Below are 22,991 nucleotides of genomic sequence, written 5' to 3'. Positions count from 1 at the left end.
GGAACAAGCAACCTGTCTCGTTATTTTTAAGTGTTTAAAAAAACAATGTTTTCAGTGGATTTTGAAGTTGTGTGAGTTGGTTTTTATTTAAGTCATTTCAGACTTTGCATTTTGTGTTATTTCTGTTTAGTTTGTCGTTCTATTTTAGTTTTGTTTATGTCTGTTCTGTTTTAGTACAGTACAGCACTTTGGTTAAAAAGTAGATTCTTTAAATGTGCCTTGTGAAAAACAAAATGGCATCAGCACATTGTTTGAAAATCACGTGACCATTTTTCTGTAACTCATTCTCCATTTGAAAGACTCGGTGATTACCCAATCTGGTTATGTCAAACAGATGTTTTTTTTAATTTATGGTAAATAGACACGAGGTCTATTGTATCTGATTTAAAAGGTTTGTCAAAGTACTGTGTTTTACAAGTAGTAAATAAAGGCACCGTCTCAGGTACAAAAACCTTAGCAGCAAAAACAAACAAACAAAAAAACTGTTCAGCCTGAAACACTGCAATACTGGGGGATTAAACTGATTTAGAGGATCATAAATAAATACATAAAAATAAAACCTCATTTTCTGAGCTCAAAACCAAATACTTTCTCCTGGTCAAAAATCTACCATGAGGAAATGGACAGAGAATCTCAGCACGAGAAAAGTTTACAACTGCGACCAAGATAACTGTTTCATCAGAGAAAGCCTGGTGGTGCCCGGGGTGGGCGGACCCTATTGGCGCGACCGCCTCTGCTCAGGCAACAAGTTTATTAAGGCGGAGGGATGAGAACCCAAATAAAGAGATATAGAGTTTGACTTGCGGCCTGCTTCAGGCCGGGCTGGCCGCTCAGCTCCATCTCCAGCTGGAACTGCTCATCTTTAACTGCGGCTATAACTCTCCGTGCAGCAAACAGCCTGCCCAAACAAGTGACAATGTTCAGACCGTGTGTGTGTGTGTGTTGTGTGTATGGACGGCCTGCCCTCAATTTCTCGTCAGTGAAAAAAAAAGGAAAAAAAAGCCTTCCTCATTAAAAATAAAAGCACTTCCTCCACCGCAGCTGCCGCTTCTTCTTCTTCTGCTGCTGCTGCTTTGACCAGATGAAACCCACTCCGCACCCAATCAGAGCGACATCATCAACTCTGATCGAAGAGGGGGGTTTTTCGACGCTGCTAGCTCTGGACAAACACCAAGCGGGAGAAATGAGCGTTCAGCCGGGGGAGAGGCGGTAGAGCCGCGGGGGTATGAGAGAGAGAGAGAGAGAGAGAGAGAGAGAGAGAGAGAGAGAGAGGCGCGGCGGGGTTCGCTGGAAATTCGGACTGGCCTGGATAAATCGTCTCTCCACGATTTTTTCTTTTTCCCGTCCTATTCCTCAGGGATTTTGGAGTCAGAGTTGATAACTTGTGAAGGAGTAATGGTCCAGCTTCCTCAGCGCGGTTTCCCTGCAGGTATCGACGCTTCTGGCACTTATTATTTACATGTTGCTCACATTCCAGCTGCTTTCTGTTTGCTCTTGTTGTTACCTCCCCTGTAATGCCCCCACTCCCCACTCCCCACTCCACACACACACACACACACACACAAGCAAGCAAGCAAGCACATTTTCGGATCTTTATCTGTCTCCTCTCTTATGCGGGAACAGGAAGAAACCAAGCCGTGGAGGGCAGGAGCCCCTGAGATGTCGATCCATCACGGCACGCTGCTCTGTCTGGGCGTCCTGCTGATGACCTCCGGGGGAATCATGATCTTTAGCTCTGGGACGGCGTACCACGCAACGCTCCCACTGATGGTACTTGGGATTTTTCTGGGTATGGGGGGACTGAGCGTGGTGGTGGCAGGAGTTTGCATGGCTAAGAAGAATTTACAGGTGGGAGTGCCTGGACACTTCCTCCTGCACCCCCCCACTGGCACACGCTTCAGCCCACAGCAGGCCCTGGCCATACAAAGGTAAACACTCTTTGAAGGTGACATCAGCGAGGAAAGGGGGGGGGTGTCTTGAAGGGGTTTTGGGGATAAAATGAAAGTATAGCGCAGAAATAAATAAAAGAAAATAACTTTTTTTTAATTTTTTTTTTTTATCCTACGTTATAAAAACCACTCCATGCTGTTCTGATTTGAAGACTTTTGACAATTAGGCCCAGAAACAGACTTGTAGAAATATGAGTGAATTGTGTTAAAGGGTTTTAATATGACCACAGTATCCCAGCTTCCCAACATGCTCACCTTGCTTATCGTCAGCAGTTATGTGGAGCATGTTCTCCCTCTTAAATTACAGCGTTAGTATGCATCCGTTGGCAGGTCAACGAGACAACCCGCTACACATGCTGGGGGAAGAGTAATGGCAACCTTGCTGATTTAAAAAAAAAAAAAAGCTTTATTTTTTGTCACTTGCGTGTTTTAGTGTCAGACAAAAGTCACCCATTGATTATAAAATGCTGTTCTTTTGTGTGTGAAAGAACAAAAAGTGGCCAACATGGCTGTGAAAAATGTAATTTGTGATGAACCACTTGTAGAGTCAAGAAATCACTTAAATAGAACTTTTACACAGTGCGCTTAAACATTAAAAGCTCAAGATTTGATTTAAAAAGAACAAACAACCACACAAAAAAAGGAATGTTTTTGACGTCTGTCGGTCTGGAAAGGCTTACAAACCCATATCGATTGCTTTAGGATTTCAGTAAACAGCAGTGACAGTCAATTAAAGAAAAATAAAACAGTCTGGAAGGAAATGGTGTTCATGGGAGAATCCCAGGAAGAAGCCAATGGTTACTAAAAAGAACACATATAACTGCCTATTATCAGCCAAGAAAAATCCGATGATCCCCAAGGATTTTGAAAAATATTCACCGGACAAATGAGACAACATACAAAATGTTTGGAGGGTGTGCATCTCAGCATTTTATGAATATTACTTACTGTCAAACACAGTGGTGTTAGTATGATGATCTGGGCTTTCTCCGCTGCTTCTGGACCTCAGCACCGGTTCAAAGTGATGAAAACATGAATCCTGGAGTAGAAAATCCTGAAGAAGAAAGTTCAACGTCAACCAAACGTGGGTTATGCAGCAGGACGATGATCCTCTCAAAAATCATTTTGATGCATTTTGAGTGGCCTAGTCAAAGTACAGGATTTAAATCTGATTCACATGTTTTGAAATGGAATCAAAAAAGGACTTGCATTATCTACAACTGAACGAAAACAATCCAGTAGACTGCCGGTTATCGCAAAGACTGACATCGTTTGATAGCAGATTTGCTCCCAAGTGTGGCAGAAGCAGCACTTGGGTTAAGAGGTACTAACTTTTAAATAAATATGGTGTCATGTTAGTTATTTTTCCCCTCAACAAATAAGATCGACATTTAAATAACACACATTTTGAGTTTACTGACGTAAAAAAAAACATAAGTCTGGAACATGTAATGACAAAAAGCAAAACAGAAGAAGTTGGCACATACTGTTTTCACAGCTCTGTAAGGCTCTGTGTCATCTGAATCAAAAATATGTAGGCATGAACAAAATAAATATAATTCATCCTGAGATTATTTTACTTTTAGGATGCTAACTGTTGAGACCAAAGCCGACTGCATGGCAGCAGCTGCGACGTCTCGCTCTTCTCTGAAACAGTGAGCTGAGCGTCCGCCGACAGACAGGAAACCACCGGCACAGAGAACAATGGACTCCGCAGACGAACAAACTGGGCTGCGTTTCAATACTCCCTTTACTTGTTTGAGAAAAATCAAGAAAATATTGCTGAGAAAAGTCCCAGTTTATTAGCTAAAACACGTAGTATAGAAAGATTAGGAAAACCGACGCACCTGAGGGTGGGAAACAACAGACTGGCTGATTAAGGGCTACCGTTCTAGAACATGGAGTGCTAGTTCTTGGAGGCAGTCATATTGTCTGCGTTCTAAATAACATTAATAAAGAAATAATGTCAGAATAAAGAATGAACTGTTCAGGAGTCTGTTGAGTCTCCTGGAGCTGAGGCGTCCAGCTGACATCCCATGGTAGCAACTCTGTAGCGACACAAGAGCAACACTGTTGCATTCTGGCTAAAATTAACACAACTGGAAACATTGTATCCTTTATTGGAGGATTTCATCTGATGGTCACACATCCAGTTTTTCTCCTACTAAAACCCTTTTCTACAAATGCCTTCACACGTCTGATAACATGACCAAACCATAAAGTCAAAACTCCAAAAAGGTGTAGGCAAGCTGATTGGTTTAATTTGCATTTTCTTTGATGCCACCTTGTTCAGAATTAATATATATTATAAACCGCTCTACCTTAGTGCAGATTAAACATCACAGTGGATCCGACTCAGTCCGTCCATCACGCTCTCGCTCCAATCAGCTCTTGTTTCGTCTCGGCACCGAGAGCAGCCGGACAGCAGCCTATCGTGATGTCATCAGCCCTACGGAAAAAAATAGATTCTACCGTTTCACAGAAGTAGTTTGATGACATCAGGTGTCTGGCTGTGATGAGGATGGATCTGTGTTAAGCAGATGTTTGGAAAAAGTCAGATTTCTTCCGAACACGTAACACCCATAAGCCATTTCCCATAAATAGATAGACTGAATAGTTATTAAGCATAATTTGTTGGCACAAATATCCTGCCTAAAATTTTTCCAGCCATGTTTAGACATTAATTATCCTCTTAAGTTAAAGCAAATTCACCTCATCACTCTCAACCACATTTCTTTATTTTTTTGTTTGTTGGTAAATTCATCTTTTTATACATATGTATTTTCAACAGCATTTTTTTTGGAGGCATTTCCTTTAAACTCTAAATGACTAAATGATTCCTCTGCAAACGTGAGACGCTCCATCAGTTGTGAGACGGGAGACGTTGTTTAGCCTTGTTTTTGTTTCATGTGACTGATTTAGGATGTGATCTGTGTTGTCTTTAATTGCATAAGTCAGCGGTGTCCCAACTATTCCCACTGTGTGTCAGACATCATCAGACTGAAAGCACTCACGAGCCACAAAAACTACAATCGCAATATAGCAATAAAACAAGCAACATATCCTGTTTTTCTTTGGTCAGAAATCAAGAATCTATATAACATTGTTGTAGCTTTAAAGCACAAAAAGGATCTCAGACATTTGACTTTATAAAAATAATGGAATCCAATTTCCCACCTTTTTTTCTTTTTTCTTTTAGTAAATTGCTTCCTATTTTCTTGTTTATTTTTCCTGAATAAGAATAGAATATGCGGCTTTCTATTTTCTAAAATTACTATTTTATTGAAAAAGTGCGTCCCAAAAGTCAATGGTTGCTGTTGGTGGCCCTATTTACAATTCAATTCTATGAAATGAAAGCTCAGAAAAATTCAGTGTCCATCTGCATCAACAGGGAAACCAGATTTGTAGCCGGCGCGCTTGGCGCAGTTAGCACTGAGCTAAGGCGTTCCGGAAGTATTCAGGAAGTTTCTGTTTCAGATTAAAACAGGAAGTTCTCACCGCATCTCTGTTCCCATCAGGAGGCTGGACCGAATCCGGCGGGAGATGTCGACGGACGCCGTCAGCACTTCGCCGGAGCCCGAACCCTCCCTGCCGTCCACCCCGCCGCCCTGGACCATGGAGCCGCCGCCGTCGTACGACACGGTGATGAAGAGCCAGCACATAAACCAGGAGGCCAATCAGGAGGCGGACCAGGAGCACGGCGAACAGCCGAACTACGAGCACAACGAACAGCAACTTCCTGAACACACTGAATGTACAAATCAAGATGGCAGCCAGCAAGTTTAAACTGGGTTGGACTTCCTACACTCCTCCGGTGCCTACTGTTCTTCTAAGCGAGAGCTTTGTCTGAACTCACAGCTGCAAACCTCCTCCGTGCCTTGAAATCGACCAATCGAGACTCGACTTCAGCTCAGGCTTCCCGTGGACGGTTGGACCGTCACAAAGGCAGGAGTGGTGGAAGTTGAACTGTTGTCAGGAAATGTTGGTGTTGGATCTAAGTCGTCTTGTCTTTACGTTTAAACACGAGTAACTTCAGTTTCGTATATCTGCAGCATACGTATGTTAAAGCACATATCTTGTTTTTAATTCACTACAGCCTGCAACCCATATGCAGTGTTATGTTGTCTCAGTCTGCCGCCGTGTCATTTATTTTATGCAATTATCCATTTATTTATGGGTTTTTTTTTCCTTCCCCTTTGCTGCTTCGTTATGGCCTGGATCGCAGCAGCTCTGAAAGAGTCCAAACTCTTGATAAAATGCCAGGATTTTTGAGAAAAGAAAAAAAAGGATGATAAATGCAGGCTGCACAAGTGGTAGCACTGTTGCCTTGCAGCAAGAAGGTTCTGGGTTCAATTCCTGGCCTGCGGTCTTTCTGCATGGAGTTTGCATGTACTCCCTGTTCATGGTGGGTTCTCTCTGGGTACTCCGGCTTCCTCCCACAGTCCAAAAACATGACTGTCGGGTTGATTGGTCTCTTTAAATTCTCCCTAGGTTTGTGGTGCATGTTTTTTTTTTTCTGTCTGTCTCTGTGTTGCCCTGCGACAGACTGGCGACCTGTCCAGGGTGTACCCCGCCTCTCGCCCGAAACATTCGCTGGAGATGGACACCAGCACCTCCTGACTCCTCTAAGGGACAAGGGTGTACAGAAAATGGATGGATGATAAATACTTTCCAGAAGAATAGAATAGAAACTGGCTTTGTTATCAGGTATAACAGCAGTATTAAGAGGTTCAAAACGACATATAGAAACTAATTCTAAGACATAAAGTGTTCCCTGTACATTTCAATAAATCTGTATAAAAGGGGAACATAAACAAATGTAATAACCTTAAACTGATTCTGTGTTGAAAACAAAAGCCCTGGCCCATTTTGAAAGCGGATGTGGCAGGTTGCATCTTGCATCAGAGGACAGGCTGCTCCATTAACCTGACGGTCATGTTGGGGGGGAAAAAACAAACAAGCTACTTTCACAGAGAACGGCCTGGACAGTTTCTCCTGTCAGGAGACTGTGCAGCCTCCCAGCTAACGTGGGATTTATAAAAAAAACAAAAGAGCTACATTTTGTTACGTTTATATAGAGAATTTAAGAAATAATCCACTTGTATTAAAAATGTTTTAAACAACCTCTTTTAGACTGAAAGATGAATGTATCACATTTATAAGGGGTCATGCACTGAGAACAGGATGCAAATATGCTTTGTCATCAGATAAGGTAGTTTCTAACGCAAGAAAATAAAGGATGCTTTTTATAATACTTTCTAGGATTTCTGGTATAAATTTTCTTTCAATATTTGTGTATATTAGTCGGTGTTGTAGAGGCAATAGAGGGAACTTGCCTCAGTAAATCCACAGGTACATGTTTGCTAACGGTTTCACGGGAGGAACATGTTAAATTACATTTATGTTGCAGTTATTGTTGCACTATTAAGGAATAATTAATTACAGGTAGACATTTTGCATTTATTAGTTTATAGGATAACAATCTTGGGATATACTGAGTTATTGTTGGAACGACTTAATAACTAAAAATGTGTCAAAATCTAGAGATCAATAAGCAAAAAAGAAAACAAACAAACCCACAACTTGAACCATGCCAGAGAAATGACAGGATGTGCATGTTTCCCCCCCTTCAGGCACCAATTAGCACGTTTTGAGCTTTTCTGGGACGCTGCACATTTTACATAATAGTTGAGCGCAAAGCCGCTGATCATCTTAAGCCTGAAGTGATTAACATCGTATCCCTGACAGATTTAGGTTTGCTGTAATCTTTTAATTTCACCAACATGTTTCTGCTGACTGGAATTGATATTAACATTATGATTTTTCAATGGAAACTAATAGAGAATCTGCAGAGGGAGCTAAACCTCAGGGTGTCGACAAGGAGGCCCTGCAAACTCAGACCTGAAGATCACAAAAATACAGACTCTAAACATTCATATGTGTACGAGAGACCACTTAAAATGATCAGTTTCTCTGAGTTTACTTTGTAAAGGTATGTTTGAGTAAAATGAACTTTGTTCTTTTATTCTGTGAACTACTGGTGTCACTTCTCTGAAATTCCATGCAAAAGTTTAGTATTTATTTGCAGAAAATGAGAAGTGGTCAAAGTAACAAAAAAAGATGCAGCACTTTCAGACCTCAGATAATGCAAAGAAAACAAGTTGATATTCATTTAGAAACAGCAACACTAATGTTTTAACTCAGGAAGAGATCAGAAACCAATATTTGGTGGAATAACCAGGAGGTTTTCAGTGAAGTGGGCTCTTCATTATTTTTCCAGAGCCGTATATCTGCGTGTGTGCCTATTTTTAATTTTTTAAATGTAAACCTGTCGTGCGTACAAATACCCAGAAAATATATATATATTTTAATTTTATAAATCTTTTATTTATTGTTTTTACATTTATTTCCTGCTTGGAGAAGATTACCCTGTATGTCTTTCTGTGACCGGAACATGACTCAAACACTTTTCAAGAAGCAGGCCACAGCCCTCTGTAGCCCCCCACTTGGAGGCGCCACTGTTAACTGTATGCTAGTCATCATGTGGTTCACCATTCATATGAAACTGCTGAATGGGCAGATGGCAAAGTGTTTTCAGTGGCTCAGGACACTAAACTTCTGCCAGTCTGGGTGCCGGTAGAGCAGCAAAAATTAGAGACACGACACACTAAAGTGAATCTAAACATTAGCTAAACACCGATTGGGAGGGTAATAAATCACCAAATGCTAATAGTTTCACTATGTCTTGCTAGTACATTCCATTTTGTTGGATTCCAAGTCAGCAGACTGATGCTGGCCTCTTCTAGACACCAAATTGGGGAATCCTCCTAACCTGTTGTAAGTCATGTGACTCCTGCACTGGAAAGCAGTGACAGCAGAATACTAACAGTGCATTAATACCGATTGCTCACAGTTTGCCGGCTGCCTGCCTGTTGTTTGTTTTGTTGTGACATCACCACAAACTAGAGCTAAGAAACAGCAGAGCGGCTTTCTAAGGCTGGTATTGACTGCTATAAAGCTGATTATCTGGAGGAAGGAAATCCCTGAAGAGGAGGAAGCAGGAGGATGGCTGTAGACCAAACAAACACCGACAGCCAACTGAGCAGTGCCCTCACAAGCTGAGATTTTATTTAGCTTCTTTTTTTCTTTTTTTTTTTAACACAGCAGCCTGCAGCAAGGTGACCTTTCAGGTACAGACGCACACCTGCAATTTTATACCTGACCTGAGCAGCGTGTCTGCAGGCTGTAATAAGCAGCCGAGTGGAACCACCACTGCAGTTTCTCCACCTTCACCTTCAAGCTCTGTCACACAAAGAGCCCACTAAATCTTTTCTTTTACCCCCCCTCCTCCCCCCTCCATCATGCTTTCAAGTTAGCGCACGCTTGTGGGCTGCAGCAGAGGTTCACAGCGATGGCGGAGGGGAAGCCTTACCGGTACGGACTCATAGTGGCCGGCCTCTCTGTGGTTGCCGTGGGCCTGTTCCTCATGATGCAGGAGCGCCCGCACGTCTACGTGACGATGTGCGTCGTCGGAGTCACCATGGTCTGTGCTGGGACAGTGTGGAGCCTCTGCCAGTGCTATCCCAAGGTCAGAGTCGGAGAGTACTCGGTTACATTTACTCAATTATGTTTGCTTTAGTAACTTTTTTTTTTTTTTTTTACTACGCTGTGCTTTTTACTTTTACTTGAGTAAAATTCCTGGATTCTCTACTTCACTGAAGTAGAGAAGTTGTTCTAACCCAAAACCCACCAGACACAAACACACACCTGCAGTTTTTTTAAAAGATTCATAAATAGGTCTCACTTTACAATAACGCTCCCAGATATGTTATTAATTAATCTCTAAACACTTTATAAATCGTCAATAACTGTTTGTTACAAACAGGAAGGAGACAAAATTCTTGCCAAATCTGTTCACCTACATGTTTTATCTACAGTTGTTACACTAAACATTTCAGACTAACTTGTAAGTACAATAAGCATTTGTAATTGTAATATTTTAGCACACAGTCTCCTTCTCAGCCTTATTTAATGCATAATATACAGTTATTAATGATTTATAAAATGTTTATAGATAAATTGATAACATAAAATATTTATTAGCAATCTATAGAGGAGCCTTATTGTAAAACGTTATCCATAAGTTCGACTAGAATTAGAAAATATTTTTTGTAATTATGCTACTTAAAAATATATCTAATTATCAAGATTTCCACATACTTGACTTTATGTTTTGGTCCATCTGATGATGTCATTTTAAAATATTAAATAACTGATATTCTGGTCAGTACTTAAGTAGTTTTTTGGGGTTTTTCTTTTGAGTAATTGGATACTTTTACTTTCACTAGAGTAAAAAAAAAAAAAACATGTTGAAGTAGTGCTGCTACTTTTTGGGGGGTATTCTCCCCACCTCCGCCTGAAGAAGACTCTTGAGTTTTTGACGTGTGCAGGATGCACTTGAGTGAGATTTTGTAAACAAAGGTGTGTGTCCGTCAGGTCGTCGTGACGCCCGTGACTCAGAAGGAAAGCCTGGAGGATCTGATGTGCTCTGCCAGAGATGAGCGGTACTGTCTGAACACACTCACTCACTCACTCACAGCATGGTGCCAGTTATCTAGGTCTTACAGATTCCCTGTGCGAGAATCCATCAGCCGGTCTGAAAGCGGTGACAGCAGCAGAGATTCAGGGGAGAGCAGAGGACGGGTCTCCGCTCCGTCAGGCTGCAAAATACTATTTCAGCATCAGCCTGATGAAATAAAAACCTTCAGTCTCACATATTTGAACATGAAGAAGGAAAATTATATTCCTTAACGTGGGAGCCGTGTAATTATATCCGTTAAGGAGAAACGTCACAAAATGTCATTTATTTTCAGAATTACAATTTTGACACTTAAATTACAAATTGAGCAGCAATTTACAGCCAGTAGCGAATAAAATCAAGAATCCCCAATTAGTAGCCGCACCAGTTTTACGCATTCTGAAAAATGAGGGTTGAGATGCAAAAAAGAAACGCAAATGAAAACAAACCAAACCTTTCATTCTGGCATTTTAAGAATGTATTCATCCTCCTCGGTCACACTCTTTCTATTTGATTTCTGTGACTCGTCTTAATTTAAGGACACGTGTAGAGGATAAAGGAAGGACGGTCGAAACCCCGGGGTGGAAAAAAAAAACCTTTCGGGTCGATCGACCTCCCATCCAAGAATGCAACCCAATCAGAAAATCAAACTCCTCGCTTTGACCCGAGTCGTGTTGTGTCCCACTGAAGCGAATCGGACTCTGACTGGTTAACTGAGACCAGACGGAACCGTCTCGTTCCCAGCTCTGTTGACAGACGGAGTCTCAGCACAACAGCTGCCCGAACCAGCCTGAAGGTCGTTCTGTAGGAAGGAGTTAGAGGCCGTCACGTCTGGCACAGCTTCTTACTTTGAATCGTTCCTGAACTAAATTAGACACGAAGGAAGGGGGGGGGGGGGGGGGAGGGGAAACAAAGTTTCAGTCATGCTGAAGGAAAACTTTACGAGAAAATTAGACGTATGGAAAAACAAAAAGAATGGTGGGATGGCATTGCGACTGAATCTTAATCGAGTTGATCAGGGTTGATAAATAAATCTGACTGGGCTTCTTCCGGGTGTGCGTTTCAGTTTCTCCAGGTTCTGCTGAGTGGAAGATAGAAATGACCCGATGTGACGTCATCTCTGTACGACCTAAATGTTATGGTTAGGTTTTCAGGGAGACATGGGCCCGCGGGCCGTAGTTTGGGGACCACGGCTCTAGAGCCAGGGTGCTCAAAGTAAGGCCCGGGGGCCATTTGCAGCCCCTGAACTGATTTTGTGTGGTCCCACAACCATAATTCAAGGAAATTTTAAAATAAATTAGGACGAAACCATGACGTTTACAATAAAATTCTGGCTGCTAAAATGTTAGCTATAACACAAAGTTATGTTTTTTTTCACATTTTCTGGTTTCCTTATATTTTCACGGTAAATACTCTTTGACTTATACTCTAAAGTACACCTTGGTGCTCAAATATCTGCTATGCATAGGTGTAGGAAGCGGGAGGGGGTACGGGGGGACGGAGGGGGGGACATGTCCCCCCCCCCAATATTGAAGAGAGTCACAGTCATCCCCCCCAATAATTTCACCTCAGTTGCGAAGAATTTTAAAATCTTCCACTCGCATGCTTTTATTTTGAAGGCCCACAACAGCGCATTAGCAGAGCGCTTCCTCCCATTTAGATATTTAGGAGAACAGCAGTGCTAGAATGTTGAAGAAAGGTGAAGAAGCTCTGGTGAGGTCTTCATTTAGTGTAGTGAAATATGTATGAACTGTTTTTAATTTTTAAATAAGCTAAACTATTTTATTATGAGAGGAGCAGATCAGGCATAGGAGAGCCAGGTGGAGTTTCAGAGTGTGAAGATATAAAAATTATATTAATTACATGAGACAATAAGAAAAGTGCTTGAGGAGAGGTTTAAAAATAAATTTGTGAAAATGTTTGCTACAAAGTAAATAGAGTTGAGATGTATAATAATGTATACATCTGAAAATGAAGTCATTTAAATTCTCATAATGTATGATAAAAACATACTTTTTATATTTAGTTCACATTCTGATACTGTAAATTACTGTAGTGTCTGTTGTAAATCCATGAATCCATGCAGGGACATCAGGTTGCAGAGAGTCAGAGGGAGGCAGAGACAGAAACGCATATCCGTAGATATTTTTAATTAAATGTTTGCGGCTAAAAATGACAGGAGAATAAAAACATTTAGGCTTTTTGCTTCAGTGTTTTCTATGGCTCATGTTTGGTAAGTTACTGAAAGCAGGGCTGGAAAGTGATACTGAGTTAACAGTGAGGAGCTAAGGTGTCAGACGTGAAAAGTATCATTTTTATTTTTGTAGATCAAACTGTTGCACTGATGTAGAGAGTTGTTCAAGAACAAAACTTGTTTTTTAGCTTTTATTTTTGTTGATCAAACTGCTGTATTGAGTTTAAAACTGCCTAGTCCTATTTTATTATTTGTTTTTTACTCTGGTTTTAGAAAGAAGTAGAACCAGTTCAACTGCAAGTCAATTTATATCAGTGCATTTTGACCAATAATCAAATTTATTTTTACCAATAAGATATATCAGAATCTGGTAGCCTGTCTGCGATACCAGAGTATGTAGCTTGCTAGTTGTGAGGCAAATGCTAAAGTGAGTGTTCATCCTGGAATCCTGATTATTGGATTGTAAATGGTAACATGTTAGAATACTTGTTACTGAAACAAGGGTCAGATTAGAGTAACACATTACTGATGTGTTGATGGCATAATTGTTTGACATTTCTGCTCAAAATATTTACTGATCTGTCAGGTTTCCGATATGCGTCGCCCCCAATGACAGACTCGTTCCTACGCCCTTGCCTAGAACACTGTAAAAGGCAATACCTATTTTTACTTAAATTAGGTTTGTATGCTTTACTCAAGTCTCACTAAATTGTTTATTCAACTCAAGTAATGTGAGCAATGTACATGTTTGGCCTGAGAAAAGTACAAGACTACATTATTTTGAGTAAACTGGATTTGACTATTTTTGTCACTGGAGTGAATGCTTCAGCTCAGCGATGTGCATGCGCAGTAAAGTGCGGGAAGCTTCCATTGGAAGAAACAGAGCTTCTTTAAAGGTGAGTTATTCATCTTCAGTATATATTCATGTGCCGTGTATGCCTTTACTACTTGCATATATGGTTACAGGTTAATTTTTCTTTGAAAAGATGACGCATAAAAGTCTTTGCAGGCTAATATGCTAATATTAGCATTGGCTCATGGGTCCAACATTAGCTAAAACTGCCACGCCTTTTACTTGAGAGCTTTTAATGTTTTTGTCTATTGTTGTGGAAAAAATTTACCAAGCACTGTTCAGGTAAAATCACTCAATCAGGTTTATTTATGAATTATGCGCAATACAGAGAGCTTGTAGGACAATCAATCATGAAGCAATTCTGGATGGAAAGCCCTGCCAGGCAGAGACAACACATGAGTCTTTTACACACATTAAAGTTAATTTTAAATTTCCTTCCCTTAGGACTAGAAGAAAAACATTCTAAACCCTTAAACAACATTAGGAGTCAAACAACTAAGAAAGATAATAATTGAGATACCAAATTTCAAGTGTTTTCTAGAAAACCCAACAAAACAAAAACCTTACATTAGTGCAGTGAAGGTATAGATAAGTGTCCGTTCAAAACCCAACAAGAAAGCGCAGATTTTCCATCTGGAAAGTAGGTAAAGAGTAGAAGCAGGAACACTGATCGCCTGTCTGAGGATTTGTTACTTCCTGTCATAAAAGTATAAATCTTCACTCTCTGCTTCGGTCATTCGACAGTGGACCAGCAATAGTTCTGTGAGTGGAGAGCCTTTCAGAAACATCTAAACTAGCTATTGATCTGGACATTGTCCTCTTTGGTGTCAAAAGTTGAAGTACTTGATACTTCAACTTGATCGAATGACCGTTCATAGAACTTCTCCATGAAGAAAAACAACAGCTGGATAAAACAGCTCTTACAAGAAAATTCACTGCGGGTAGATGAAACCTTCCACATCAACGCCGCTTGGCACACTGATTGAGAAGGCGTGGTTGAACAAATACCTAGAGGCAGAATCGTGTACTACGAAAACTGCGCGTGCAGCAGCGTCATTCTGGAAACTTTTGGGTACCCCCTCATATTTGGCTGTGGCTCCTTTCCTTGTGACCTCATTCAGGTTGCCATTTGCTTGTGGTATTCCCAGGTACTTGTAACTGTCCTCAATGTCTGCTATTGTTCCTTCTGGGAGTGAGACCCCTTCTGTGTGAATGACCTTCCCTCTCTTTGTAATCATCCGCCACACTTCCCTTGTCCGAATGACATCCCAATGTCAGTGCTGTAGGTCCTGGTGGTGCGGATCAGTGAGTCGATGTCTCACTCGTTCTTGGCATACAGCTTGATGCCATCCATGTAAAGGAGGAGACTTTTGGTGGCTGCATTCTTGAGTCGGTATCCGTGGCCAGTCTGGTTGAAGTTTGGAGCCATCCCGTTCTTCCAAACAGTGATGGTGCTCAGAGGGGCTTTCCTCCCTCATTGCTCCTTCCCACCTGCCTCACCCGGAGAGCCAGGCCGCTGCTGCTGGGACCTCTGTCCGTGGAGCGCCGGCTCCTTCGTCCAAAGAGGCGCAGGCGATTCTTCTTTGTGGCTGTGTCATGGAGCTACAGGCGCGCCACCTGTAGCTCTGTATGTTTTTCTTTTTTTGCCACCATTTGGATCACAGAAACGTGGGTGGGCATCTGCCTGCGCCTGCTTACCAGCAGGTTTCTGGAGGTCCATATGGTGGCTAGGGTGAGCCACATCTCCATGAGGCCCTTTTTTATGTTTTCCGGTGGCTCACCCCGTGCAGCACTAGCTGCGTGTCGAGGACCTCCCTTGCTGGCAAGTATGGGAATTGCAAGGAGCCGGCCTTTGCCCACAGGTCCACAGCAGCGCTGCACTCCCACAGAAGGTGCCTAACCGACTCCGGGTCGGGGGCAGATGTCGCGGGAGTGCATGACGGCTCTGACCGGGAGGATCCCATGAGCCACCATCCTGGAGTCTGTTTGGAAGGACGGGATGGCTCGCGTTGATGATTTGGCTGAGGGGATTCAGACCTATGCAGAACAGCAGTGGGGGCAGAGAGTTTCCTGGAAAGAATTATGATTCTTTCCAGAGTTTTTGATTTCTGCCCCATTTGATTAACACTTGTGCAAGTGGTTTGCAGTTGCAGGTTTTTTATTTTTTTATTTATTTATTTTTTAATATATACTGCAAACTGCACAATTGGTTTGCAGTTGCAGTTTTTTATCCATCCATCCATTTTCTTACACCCTTGTCCCTTAGTGGGGTTGGAAGGGGTGCTGGTGCCTTTCTCCAGCTAACGTTCCGGGCGAGAGGCGGGGTCACCCTGGACAGGTCGCCAGTCTGTTGTAGGGCAGTTTTTTATTTATTTATTTATTTATTTATTTATTTATTTATTAAATATATACTGCAAACCACTTGCACAATTGGTTTGCAGTTTTTATTTTCTTTTATTATTATTATTTTATTTATATATAATGCAAACTGCAAACCACTTGCACAAGTGTCCACTGCTGTTCTGCATCTGAACCCCCTCAGCCAAATCACCAAAAGACTGGCTACGGATACCGACTCAAGAATGGGGTCACCATTAATGTTACCCTAACCCTCCTCTACATGGATGACATTAAGCTGTACGCCAAGAGCGAGCGAGACATCGACTCACTAATACACACCACCAGGATCTACAGCACTGACAGTGGGATGCTATTCGGACTAGAGAAGTGTGGTCGGATGGAGGGAAGGTCGTCCACACAGAAGGGGTCTCACTCCCAGAAGGAACAATAGCAGACTTTGAGGACAGTTACAAGTACCTGGGAATACCACAAGCAAATGGCAACCTCAATGAGGTCACAAGGAAAGGAGCCACAGCCAAATACCTCCAACGAATAAGGCAAGTCCTGAGAAGTCAGCTCAATGGCAAGAACAAGATCAGTGCAATAAACAGCTACGCCTTACCAGTAATCAGAGACCCTGCAGGTATAGCTAGTTGGCCAAAGGAGGAGATGAACACCGCGGATGTTAAGACTCTGAAACTACTAACCATGCATGGAGGGCTCCACCCCAAATCCAGCATTCTGACTAAACGAGGAACAAGGAAGGTAAATAAGGCAGGTGATTTCTTGAGTTTTCTAAATTGAGGGAACCAAACCTTTTTGGAATCCTTTACTGTGGCGATGTATATACAGTAACAAGAGGAGTGGGCCCAAAACTGAACCTTGGGGAACCCAAGCAGAGCAACAAGGTCCCAGAATACTGAAATATTAAAACTGTACAATTCATGTCTAAGGTCAGAAATCAGCAACTTCCACCCAATATACATAAAGTGTTTTGTGACAGAGAGGGAAGTTATAAGTTAAGAGGTGATGGACATTTTAAAAAAAAACAATGTATTAGAACAACCATGCAGAGTTTTTGTTTATCGGTGCGCGGAGTAGATGTATAGAATGGATTGAAGGATGAGTTCAAAAAACTAGAAATATAAACCAGCTTAAAAAAACTGATTAAAAAGGAGCTTATTGCAAAATGTTCTATAAGATGACTGTTTTAAAGTCTGTAAATACTATTGATGATGTAAATACTTTTTAAATAATGGGACATCTTTAAATGTCATGTAAAATGGAAACAAGTTGTCTCGTTTTGATGTTTTGACAGTTAATTGATTATAAATTGATAAGTATGAAGGGGCAGGACATTATAAGATATTACATCTTCTACCTGCTCCTTTTCAAACAGAAAATATAAAATTTGCATGTCACTTGGGCATAGTAATTTATTTTACCTCTTATTTCTCTAGTCTGTTTCATTCTATTTTATTTTATTTTTTCTTTCTTGATTGTCTTTTCTGTCTGTTAGAAATAAAAATAAATACATAAATAAATAATCAGCTTGCCAAAGGAGGAGATGAACGCCACGGATGTTAAGACTCAGAAGCTACTAACCATGCATGGAGGGTCCCACCCCAAATCCAGCACCCTGAGACGAGCCGCAAGGAAAGAGGCAGAGGACTAGTGAGTATGAGAGCCACTGTCCAGGATGAAACATCCAAGATCCATAAATACACCAAGGACAAGGTCTCAACAGACAATGTGCTCAATAAATGTCTCAGACAATGGGGAACAGAGGATGAGGTGCTGGAGGTACCATCATGGGAGGACAAGCCCCTACATGGGATGAACCACCGACAAATAACTGAAGTTCCTGATATCAGGAAATCCTACCAATGGCTGGAAAAAGCTGGACTCAAGGACAGCACAGAGGCTCTCATCCTGGCTGCACAGGAACAGGCCCTAAACACCAGAGCAATAGAGGCTCAGATCTACCACACCAGACAAGACCCAAGGTGTAGGTTGTGCAAGGAGGCCCCTGAGACAGACCAGCACATAACAGCAGGGTGCAAGATGCTGGCAGGGAAAGTGTACATGGAATGACATAACCAAGTGGCCAAGTGGCAGGCATAGCGTACAGGAACACCAGTCCATATCTGCAGAATATGGACTGGAAGATCAAAGTGGGGAACACCCCCAAAGGTGGTGGAGAATAACCGAGCTAAGATCCTTTGGGACTTCCAGATCGAGACAGACAAAATGGTAATGACAAACCAACCGGACATTGTGGTGGTGGATAAAGAACAGAGGAAAGCCGTTGTGGTGGATGTAGCAGTACCAAGTGACTACAACATCAGGAAAAAGGAGCACGAGAAACTGGAGAAAAACCAGGGCCTCAGGGAGGAACTGGAAAAGGCCTGGAAGGTGAAAACCACAGTACCATACCATCCCATACCAACTTTATTTATGAAGCACTTTATACACCAATAAATTGATTAAAAACAGAAGAAAACTGACCAGCAGTAGAAGGGTTAAGAACACGATAGAATCGAGCTGCAGTGCATGCTTTAGCACAGGACAGCGTTATGTCAAATAAAACAGGCATATGGTCTGAAAATAATGAGTCACCAATCACTAAATTACAAACTGGTAGACCATAAGATAAAACCAGATCAAGACTGTGACCATGCTCATGGATAGCACCAGTCAGACTGCACAAAATTAAAAGAATTGGCAACATTAAGAAATGACTGAGCCATAGGTGAAGTAGGACGACAGACATGAATATTAAAATCACCAACAATGAGAACTCGGTCATACCTTGGCATGATATCAGCCAGGAAATCAGAAAATTCATTTATAAAGTTTTTGTTGTACTTCGGTGGCCGATAGACCGCCGCACACAGCACAGTTTGAGAGCTGCCGAGTTCAAATAGGCTGATCTCAAAGCTACTAAACGAGGCCAGAGGCAACTGTTTACAAGTAAAACTGCTTTTAAAAACAGTCACTATACCTCCACCGGACCCTGACATCCTTGGAGCATTAAAATAGCCGCAGTTCCGCGGTACAAGTTCATTAAAAATGCTGGAGTCACCAAACCACTTGTCCATGATTCTGTTAATAAAACATCCAATCAATAAGAGGAAAAGAAATCCCTAATGACAAAAGTTTTATTTGTCAGCGACCTGGCATTTACCAAACTGATCCTGGCAGAAATCGGCGGGTTTACACCATCAGGTGCCATCCAGTGCTCCCGGCAAAGAGGCCGGAGGTTGCTAGGATTCACCCTGCGTCTACAGGGCCGAGGAGCGCAGGGACCTGTGGTAGTGCCTGTGGTCATCGGGGCCCTCGGGGCAGTCACCCCCAAACTGGAGCAGTGGCTAAAACAGATCCCAGGAACAGCATCAGACATCTCAGTCCGGAAATGTCAGGTTCTAGGCAGCCAAGATACTGCGCAGAACCCTCAAGCTCCCAGGCCTCTGGTAGATGACCCGAGCTCAGAGGATGAAAGAGTCCACCTGCGGAAGGGTGAGAAGGGAATTTATATAAATATGAATAAATATATATACACATTGTCTGAGTATCTCCAAGTAGGTTTGATTTTAACTAGCGTTTCACCTAGCAGTAAACTACATTATTTTTTTCTTATGTGCACAACTATCAAACGTTTCCCAAATACAATGTGACCCCAACACTGAAACTGTGAGTTTCTGTAACAGTATATGTTGAGTAACTGAGGGAAATAGCATAAACATACAATATTTAGGGATCTCTAAAAAGCACCATGATGTGCAGAAGTGCTTACATCCCATAACTATTTCTAGCATTTGCAATGCTGCAGCCACAAATTCCAAGATATTTTACAACAAAGATGATTACTTCAGATCAACACAAAGTGCTGCATAACTGTAAAGTGTAAGGAAAATAATTTGCAAACTTTCTACCTTTCTGATAACATTTTAAAACTTAGAAATCTGACTCGTTATCACATTTCTGGGCCTCGTCAGAGAACTTAGGAACAGGAAATTTAACAAGGCAAGTGATATCAGATCTGAACCTGTCCGAACAATATCAGATGATACATAGGGTGCTCACAGAAAGGAACATTTTAAGTCTGCTTTTAAAGCAGGTGTTTCTGTTTTTTAATAGAATTCCTTTAACTCAAGAATTAAAGCCAGTTCTAGGAGTTTAAGATAAATGGTGTTTTTTTTCCCTCATTTCTGCCTTTGCAATAATTCTGCTTAAACATCTCTTTCTGTAAATATTTCTGTCTTTGTTCTGTAGCCTATACTTGGTATCACAAAACATTAGGCAATATCAAGATCGAATAATGGTAATATTAGCCTAAATGCAGCCAGTGGCATGTGGGCTATAACTAGCATGTTGTCTTACATTGACTTCCTCCATTCAGTGTGCTAAACATGGTTAATAAATAAACAAAATAGCTAAAACAGCTTATTTTAGGAAAAAGCCTACTTTTAATGTGGGCAATAGTTACATTAGAAATGTTTGTGCTCTGAAGTTCACTTCGTGGCTATAATATTGTTTATCAAAAATCAAAATTTGTTATTGTGACAGGTCTACACACATATGATTTATAGTGTAGTTAGTTTATTGCCATGGATGGCATAGTTACTTTGAAAGAGTAATTTGATCACTCAATGAAAAATTCATCCATCAGCTAGAAAATGTGCATCTCTTTTCCCTCCATCGTTTACGTTTGTGTCGCTGTTGTTACATATGAAACCTATCTCCCCAAGGAAAAAGAAGAAAGCAACAATATGTGTTTTCTAAAAATAATCACAAATACTTAACTTGGATACGTAATTTTAATCTGATTATTGGATTGTAAACACGTTAGATTACGCGTTACAAGGGGTCAGATTAGAGTAACACGTCGATGACACCATTGTTTGACATTTTTGCTCAAGCTATTTACGGATCTTTCAAGTTTCCGATATGTGTCCCCCCCCCCAATGATAAACTTGTTCCTACGCCCTTGGCTAGATGCTGTTTTTATTTTTCAGAATAGACAAAATATTTTTCAGTTTTCTTCAAGCGAACCCGAAATATTAGACAAACTTAATGCTTTACATTTAACATGGAAAAAAAATACACTGCGCAATTAAACATGGCTTAGCAACCTCAGCAACCATCTTTGGGCTAATAAGGAGAATGTCGTTAGCTTTCTTTTCTGCTCAGGCCTTGTTGAAAAGTAGCTAAATTTACACACACACACACAAAAAAAGATTTCATAACCGATCATATCCACGCACTGCAGACGTTCATTTTATCGTCTTCAAATTTTTTGCTAGAAAGCGGTTCTCAAGAGCGGAATGAAGGGGAACAGAAGAGATAGCGCCATGACATCTTGTGACCGAGGAGGATTGAATTTGCTGGTAGCGCGAGAGCAGAGGACTGTTAACGATCTCTTGATTAAAGCTCTCGAGCCAGAAACGAGACTCTCACGCATCTCCTGCTGCCTGAGTGTGACTGTAATTACTGGGCTGCTTGATAAAGACATGCCGGCTCAGCAAAGCTCCTTTTCAGAGTTCAAACAGAAAGGGGGAAAAAAAGTAAGAAAACGGGGACAGTGTGATGAAACCGGACTTCTATTCCAGTCCCTCCTTCTCCTCCTCCTTCTTCTTCTACTCCCTCACCGCCACTATTCGCTTTGTTTTCAGGAACGCTGGGTGTCGGCCGGGTTCCTGCGGCCAAAAGTCGGACGGTGTGCCGATGAATGAGAGCCGCAGCTGTCCCACGCTGCACCTGGTCTGAAGGAGAGAGCGAAGCGAACCCAGCAAACTTCACTGGGTCAAAAACACAAGCAACTCAGGGCTGAAGCCGAATGACAGAACCAGCAACACAAAAAAATATATAATATATGTAATAGAACAAGTCTTGTGCTGTGTTGTCATGGGAAATTATTTAATGAACGTGTTTTACACTGTAGTCCCAGCAGATGGCGCTGTTTACAGGGAAAAAGAAGGATTTGTATTATTATTATTCCACCTGAAGAACTGCGTGTTTTTAAAGATACATTTCCCGAAACTGTTTTTTTTTGTTTGTTGTTTTTAGACTCGTTGATGCTACAAATAAAGCAGGTTACTACAATTCTCCAGTGGTAAAATATTACTACTAATAATAATACACATGTTTGAAAAGCAGATTTGTTTTGCTTGTTCTCCATCCTTGTTAAAGACACAAATCTGAATAATTAAAAAAAAAGAATCGCAATTCTTTCAGCCCTGAATTGTAATACAAAAGTAGGCAATATTTTTAATATTAAATTCAAAGTTGTCAATCTGTGGACTTTTCCTTTTTCTAGATGTAAATTATATGACAGCTGTGCATGAAATCCAACTTATGTATAACTCCATTTTGTTCAAATCCAGCATTGATGATGCATTTTTCCCCCTGACGCAAACAAATTTCATAAGCTCTTTCGATCTATTCAATATTTGCTTTTAAAGAAATCGCAGATGTCTGCTACTCAACCTAATGAAGCAAACACAAGTCCCAGTGCCCAGCTGAGCATCAGAAGGTTTCAAGCAAAAGCATCTTGAATATGAGCTCAAGTCAAAAAAATTTGAAATTCAACACCATGCTTAAAATATAAGATAAATCCACGTAGTGGAAACGCCAGAGAACAGAGATGCATTCGGCATAAAATTCTTGAAATCGCATGAGAGTCCAACAATAACTGAAGCAACGATGTGAAGCAGATTCTCTTGGTATGTTTCTAGTTTCCATTCTGACTCTAAAAAGAGGAATAAAAGTCTTTAAAAAACGATCCCAAAAGAGACTCCAATGTGCATTCAGGTAAAAACGGATACATCCACTCCCTCCAGCAAGTTTAGTGCTCTGTGCCGGGACCACTAGAGGTCAGTGAAATGTTTAAATTTTGGGGCTATTGCTGGATATTATAACCCTCCTTGTCGGTCTTCGTGCAGCTGCAGCTTTATTTAGGGCCATCAGAGTAAAGCAAGGGTTAAAACAAAGGCACGTCACACTTTTAAGATTTTTTCTTTGCAAAATATGTCATATATGTCCACTTGACATATATGCACTACTTTTTATTCACCT

The 22,991-nt window shown here is 41.3% G+C and overlaps 2 protein-coding genes across 3 annotated transcripts; both read left to right on the top strand.

Moving 5' to 3' along the window:
• Positions 1-945: 945 nt before the first annotated feature.
• On the top strand, positions 946-7,203 carry LOC145551496 (uncharacterized). Its single transcript, XM_081606545.1, has 3 exons — positions 946-1,429; positions 1,624-1,928; positions 5,468-7,203. Exons 2-3 carry the CDS (start codon positions 1,660-1,662, stop codon positions 5,733-5,735), a joined length of 537 nt encoding a protein of 178 aa, XP_081462671.1. The 5' UTR covers positions 946-1,429; positions 1,624-1,659; the 3' UTR covers positions 5,736-7,203.
• A 90-nt stretch (positions 7,204-7,293) lies between these two features.
• bsnd (barttin CLCNK type accessory subunit beta) lies at positions 7,294-21,975 on the top strand. 2 transcript variants are annotated; one of them, XM_008407390.3, is made up of 3 exons: positions 7,294-9,537; positions 10,446-10,513; positions 21,590-21,975. In XM_008407390.3, exons 1-3 carry the CDS (start codon positions 9,361-9,363, stop codon positions 21,681-21,683), a joined length of 339 nt encoding a protein of 112 aa, XP_008405612.1. In that variant the 5' UTR covers positions 7,294-9,360; the 3' UTR covers positions 21,684-21,975. The 2 variants fall into 2 exon arrangements, with proteins under 2 accessions (XP_008405612.1, XP_081462672.1); XM_081606546.1 differs by lacking the exon at positions 21,590-21,975 and having other exon boundaries at positions 10,446-11,394.
• Positions 21,976-22,991: the final 1,016 nt, after the last annotated feature.

Source organism: Poecilia reticulata, chromosome 4 (assembly GCF_904066995.2).
Source record: "Poecilia reticulata chromosome 4, P_reticulata-male-v2, whole genome shotgun sequence".
Lineage (NCBI taxonomy): Eukaryota > Metazoa > Chordata > Actinopteri > Cyprinodontiformes > Poeciliidae > Poecilia > Poecilia reticulata.
This window is presented reverse-complemented; position numbering and strand designations above follow the sequence as displayed.